The sequence below is a fragment of the Homarus americanus genome, unplaced genomic scaffold (genome assembly GCF_018991925.1).
Source record: "Homarus americanus isolate GMGI-L3 unplaced genomic scaffold, GMGI_Hamer_2.0 scaffold16712, whole genome shotgun sequence".
NCBI classification, from domain to species: domain Eukaryota; kingdom Metazoa; phylum Arthropoda; class Malacostraca; order Decapoda; family Nephropidae; genus Homarus; species Homarus americanus.
This window is the reverse complement of record NW_024757794.1, coordinates 9,162,102-9,168,101: the sequence shown is the minus strand read 5'-3', so window position 1 is coordinate 9,168,101 and position 6,000 is coordinate 9,162,102. Positions and strand designations below refer to the sequence as shown.

General features: G+C 44.1%; 1 protein-coding gene across 1 annotated transcript in view; it reads right to left on the bottom strand.

The window, feature by feature from the left end:
* Positions 1–1,350: 1,350 nt before the first annotated feature.
* Positions 1,351–6,000, bottom strand: part of LOC121857676 (splicing factor 3A subunit 2-like) — a 52,124-nt gene continuing 47,474 nt past the window's right edge. Inside the window, exons 2-3 of the mRNA XM_042353738.1 lie at positions 2,382–2,618; positions 1,351–1,816 (exon numbers count right to left, since the gene is read on the bottom strand). Of these exons, the coding sequence (XP_042209672.1) occupies positions 1,351–1,816; positions 2,382–2,618 (703 nt within the window). The remainder of the gene's footprint in view (positions 1,817–2,381; positions 2,619–6,000) is intronic.

Sequence of the window (6,000 nt, the reverse complement as noted above, 5' to 3'; positions counted from 1 at the left end):
GTCACAGTCCCAGTCCTAATAGGTCTCAGTCCTAATGGGTTCTAGTCCTAATGGGTTCTAGTCCTAATGGGTTCTAGTCCTAATAGGTCTCAGTCCTAATGGGTTCTAGTCCTAATGGGTTCTAGTCCTAATGGGTTCTAGTCCTAATAGGTCCCAGTCTGAATAGGCCTCAAATTCTAATAGTTATATTAGGTTACGTTGGGCCTCTATTAGGAGAGACAATCTAATTAAGGTTGTGTCCCACTTGACTTGTGCACCCAGCTGAGCATCGCCTGGTTAGTCGCGGGAGGTGGAGGAAGAGGGGGGGGAGAGGGGGAGGAGGAAGAGGGGGGGAGGGGGAGGAGGAAGAGAAGGAGGAAGACAGCACGTGAGGGGCAGTAGAGGAGTTGGAGGAAACCACGTGAGGAGCGGCAGAAGAGGAGGAAGAAGACCACGTGAGGGGCGGCAGAAGAGGAGGAGAGAAGACCCCGTGAGGGGCGGCAGTCTTTACTAAAAGGCCGCCGCCGCTCTGAAGGAGGATAAAAGGTGGCTTTCATAAGGACTGTATTAAATATCCTGTTTATCCCAGCGCTTTCCTCGGCTCGGAAACAAAGGTTGCAGCTGTAAAATATAACCTTAAAGACGAGCCTTTCACCACTCTTCTTGATCTTTCTATACAACTTTAATGCATCGGCAACTTTAAAGGTGTGATATTGCAAGCTATGAATGTCGACTTGATACACCAACTGGAAGATTTAGTTTTGAATGGCGTGATACTGCAATATTTTGGTTTTAAATTCACAATATTGCAATATTCTTGTTTAAATGGCTAATTACTGCAATACTCGGATTTTAAAAGCTACGAATGACAATTAAGATACGGTACCCTGGAGATTTTTTAATAATGAAGTGATATATGCAAAATTTTCATACATTACTTGCAAGATTTGATTTGTACAATAATTTCCATCAAGAGTTTTGTAGGAGCAGGATAAGGAGCTGAAAACTTGGTTTGTGGATGTGTGTTCAACACAACTTGAACTCTTTATTAACATCGTATTGGAAAATAATCTTAATATGATTTTATTGAAGATGGAATTTTTTTTTATAAACTATAAAAATAACAACATCGAACTTCATATAAAAGTTAACTTGAAAAACAATCAAAATAATTCCTCAACACCTTAAAAAAAATTACATAAAAAACTAAATATATTTATTTTCCTAAAACTACGAAAAAATCTGGTTTCAAATCAATAACCTCTGATAAAACTTACAAAAAACTATAGTAATCTGATATTTAAGCTTATAAAAGGAAATCAAACTGAGAAAGGTTAAGAGAAGGTTAAAAAGAAACTTGCAATAGAAAAGTCAATTATGCTGGTGAATATTGGAGAGGCAGGTAGGTGGTGCTACACTAGAGGCAGGTGGTGCTACACTAGAGGCAGGTGGTGCTACACTAGAGGTAGGTGGTGCTACACTAGAGGTAGGTGGTGCTACACTAGAGGTAGGTGGTGCTACACTAGAGGTAGGTGGTGCTACACTAGAGGTAGGTGGTGCTACACCAGAGGTAGGTGGTGCTACACTAGAGGTAGGTGGTGCTACACTAGAGGTAGGTGGTGCTACACTAGAGGTAGGTGGTGCTACACTAGAGGCAGGTGGTGCTACACTAGAGGTAGGTGGTGCTACACCAGAGGTAGGTGGTGCTACACTAGAGGTAGGTGGTGCTACACCAGAGGTAGGTGGTGCTACACTAGAGGTAGGTGGTGCTACACTAGAGGTAGGTGGTGCTACACTAGAGGTAGGTGGTGCTACACTAGAGGTAGGTGGTGCTATACTGGAGGTAGGTGGTCCTATACTAGAGATAGGTGGTCCTATACTAGAGGTAGGTGGTGCTACACTAGAGGGCGGGTGGTGCTACACTGGGAATGGGTGGTGCTACACTGGGGCGGGTGGTGCTACACACTGGGGTAGGTGGTGCTGCACTGGGGTGGGTGGTGCTACACTGGGGCAGGTGGTGCTACACTGGGGTAGGGTGGTGCTACACTAGGGGCAGGTGGTGCTACACTGGGGTGGGTGGTGCTACACTGAGGTAGGTGGTGCTACACTGGGGGCAGGTGGTGCTGCACTGGGGGCAGGTGGTGCTACACTGGGGTGGGTGGTGCTACACTAGGGTAGGTGGTGCTACACTAGAGGTGGGTGGTTGCTGCACTGGGGTGGGTGGTGCTGCACTGGGGTGGGTGGTGCTACACACTGGGGGCAGGTGGTGCTACACTGGGGAGGTGAGTGGTGCTACACTGAGGCAGGTGGTGCTACACTGGGGTAGGTGATTGCTGCACTGGGGAGGTAGGTGGTGCTACACTAGAGGTAGGTGGTGCTACACTAGAGGTAGGTGGTGCTACACTACACTAGAGGTAGGTGGTGCTACACTAGAGGCAGGTGGTGCTACACTAGAGGTAGGTGGTGCTACACCAGAGGTAGGTGGTGCTACACTAGAGGTAGGTGGTGCTACACCAGAGGTAGGTGGTGCTACACTAGAGGTAGGTGGTGCTACACTAGAGGTAGGTGGTGCTACACTAGAGGTAGGTGGTGCTACACTAGAGGTAGGTGGTGCTATACTGGAGGTAGGTGGTCCTATACTAGAGATAGGTGGTCCTATACTAGAGGTAGGTGGTCATCCAGGTAGAGACTTGTCTATTTCAGTTATCCGTTCAGTATTTAAAATCTTTAAAACAACACACACCACACCCACACACACACAAACCCGTATCTTGAAGAAAAAAAAAGATGAATACAAAGACCTCAAGCAGATGAAACAGTAATTCTGAACTGAACTAGATTACAAGATCCATCTACATTACCTAACTCCCAGGTCAAAAAGCCCTGGGTTTATCCGCCATTCCCTTGATACTCTGTAATTTTATCAATGAAGTCACGACGCCGGTACACCTTTGTAAGAATCACAACACAGTCTGAAATTAACTCTAAACAGTGACGCACAAGGTTGATTTAGAGAGTTTGTTCAGGTTGGTGTTATTTTATGTTCAGGTAAGTGACTTATTTGTGTGGTCCACTTACTGTACATGTGGGGTGTTACTTATATGTGCGGTTACTTATGTGGGGGTTACTTATTTGTGGAGTTATTTATATTTTGGGTTACTTATGTGGGGTTACTTACATGTGGAGTTACTTACATGTGGGTTTACTTACATGTGGGGTTACTTACATGTGGGGTTACTTACATGTGGAGTTACTTACATGTGGGGTTACTTACATGTGGGGTCACTTACATGTGGGGTTACTTACATGTGGGGTTACTTACATGTGGGGTTACGTACATGTGGGATTACTTACATGTAGGGTTAGTTATATGTGGAGTTACTTACATGTGGGGTTACTTATATATGGGGTTACTTACATGTGGGGTTACTTACATGTGGGGTTACTTGCATATGGGGTTACTTACATGTGCGGTTACTTATATTTGACTTACTTTATTTATGTAATTATTTATATGTAGTAAATTGGATTGGTATCAGGTTTAGTTCCAATTGTGATATTATGAAACAGAACAGATGTTACTAATACACTGTAGTCTCTCCCAGCATAAATGGATTAATTCGCTGATAATTACATATTCTAAATGGATTATTGTCTCAAAAATAAAAATAAAAAAATATTTAATATTCACTAATAACGTTATTACTCATATAATTCTCCTGGTGTTATTCATTTACTACGAAATATACCTCTGCGTTATCAATCTTTCAGTAATCTCGTTAGGCAGGTTAATTACTGATGATTTATTAATTCATAAAGTTCACATTAACAGGTCTGCATATTGTATAATTATCTCTCTACTCCCACGGCTGTGTTCTGTGTTCTGATGTCTGTTGTCAATGTTCTATAATATAATGTTGGAAGTATTTTTGGTAATGCATTGTGGTTATTTGGTCCTACACACACACACGCACACACACACACACACACACACACACACACACACACACACACACACACATACATACACACACAACGAAAACCGCAGAACAGAACTGCATATCAAGGCACATAATTATCGTATATTAGAATCCTGTATTAATTCACTAAACTCTAATTTATTACTGAAGTAGCTGTAAGGTTGGCCGGAGGAAGGTGTGTTTACTATTAACAGGTCCCCCCTCCTCCCTCACCCCAAACCCTTCCTCACACCCCCTCCTTCACCCCAAAACCCTTCCTTACACTCCCTCCCTCACCCAAAACCCTTCCTTACACTCCCTCCTTCACCCAAAACCCTTCCTTACACCCCCGCCCTCATCCCAAACCCTTCCTTACACCCCCCTCCCTCACCCCAAAACCCTTCCCTACACCCCTCCTCACCCCACCCTTCCTTACCTCCCTCCTCCACCCAAAACCCTTCCTTACACCCCCTCCTTCACCCCAAAACCCTTCCCTTACACCTCCTTCCTCACCCCAAACCTTTTCTTACACACCCTTCCCTCACCTCGAACCCTCCCCTATCCCCTTCCCCTCCCTTCCTTCCCTTCCTTCCACTTTCCTCGCCTTCCTGTCGCAGACGATTACCTGCCCTGAGGAACAGATGCCGTGGGGCTGCTACTGTTATGCTGTGGGGCTTACCTGCCCTGAGGAACAGATGCCGTGGGGCTGCTACTGTTATGCTGTGGGGCTGCTACTGTTATGCTGTGTTGCTGTGGGGCTGCTGTGTATTACCTCCTAGTTCACACAGCGCGTTTTGTACAGTTGATATGGAGACTTTTTGTTCTGAATGAGAATAATGTGTGTGTGTGTGTGTGTGTGTGTGTGTATGTGTTGAAAGTTAATAGAATGAGGTAAAGAGAGGTAATGAGAAGAAGAATAAGGGAATGAGGGGTGAGTGGTGAGAGGATTACAGGAAAAAAGAAGATGGGTGAGAAAAAAGATGTAGATAGATGAGAGGGAAGATAGAAGAGAAACAAAGTGAAGGAAGGAAGTGAGAGAAGAGGAGGAGATAGAAGGTAAGAAGTGGGTGGGAGAAGAAGAGATAAGCCAAGAAGAGGGTGGGAGAGGATAGGGATGAGGAATGAGAAGAAAATAAGGAAGTTACTAAAATGAGGTGAAGGAAAATGGAGGAGGAGAAGGGAAAAGAAGTGGGTAAAGAGGAAAGGGGTGGAAATGGAGAGAAGGAGAAAGTGAAATGGGAGGAGAAGAAAAAAAGGAGGAGGAGGTGAATAAGAGGAAGAAAAAGAAATAATATGGAATACTAATAGAATATAAATAATAGATAAAGAAGCAGAAAACAATAGACATATATAAACTAGACAAGAAAGAGAATGAGTGAAAGAGGAGTAGGAGGAGAAGAGAGAATTAATGAAATAGATAAGATAACAAGGAGAGAATGAATGAAAGACAATAATAAAAAAAAGAGAATGAATGAATGAATGAATGAAAGAAAGAAAGAAAGAAAGAAATAACCAAAATAATTACTCTGGGGATCTCCCTGGGTGCTGTACACAATTCTCAAGATGATAATAGTGAAAAAACTAAATGAAAATCACACTATGAAAGAAACATTTATCCCCTCAGGACTTAATGAGAGAGGCGAGGTGACTTGAGGCACAGGTAGAGGGGTGGGAGAGGGTTGGAAGAGATGTGGGAGAGAAGTGAGAGTAGGATGCGAGAAAACTGAGTGGGAGAAAATGAGTGGAAGAGGAATGGGACAAGGTGGGAGAAGGATGAGTGGGACAGGAGTGGGAGAGAAGTGAAGAGTAGGGGTGGGAGAGGAATGAGAGGGGTGGGAGAGGAATGAGTGGGATGGGAGAGGGATAAAAGATAATTAAAAGGAGTGAAAGTGGTATGAGAAGAGTGTGAAATAGATAAGAGAGAGGCAGAGTGGGAGTGGAACAGAAGTGATGAGGAAAACTGGGGGGAAAGTAAGGTGAGAGGGGATATAGAGGACTGTGGGAGAGGGGTGAGTGGAGTGTGAGAGGGATGGAAGTGGAGTAAGAGCATCATTACTCAAGG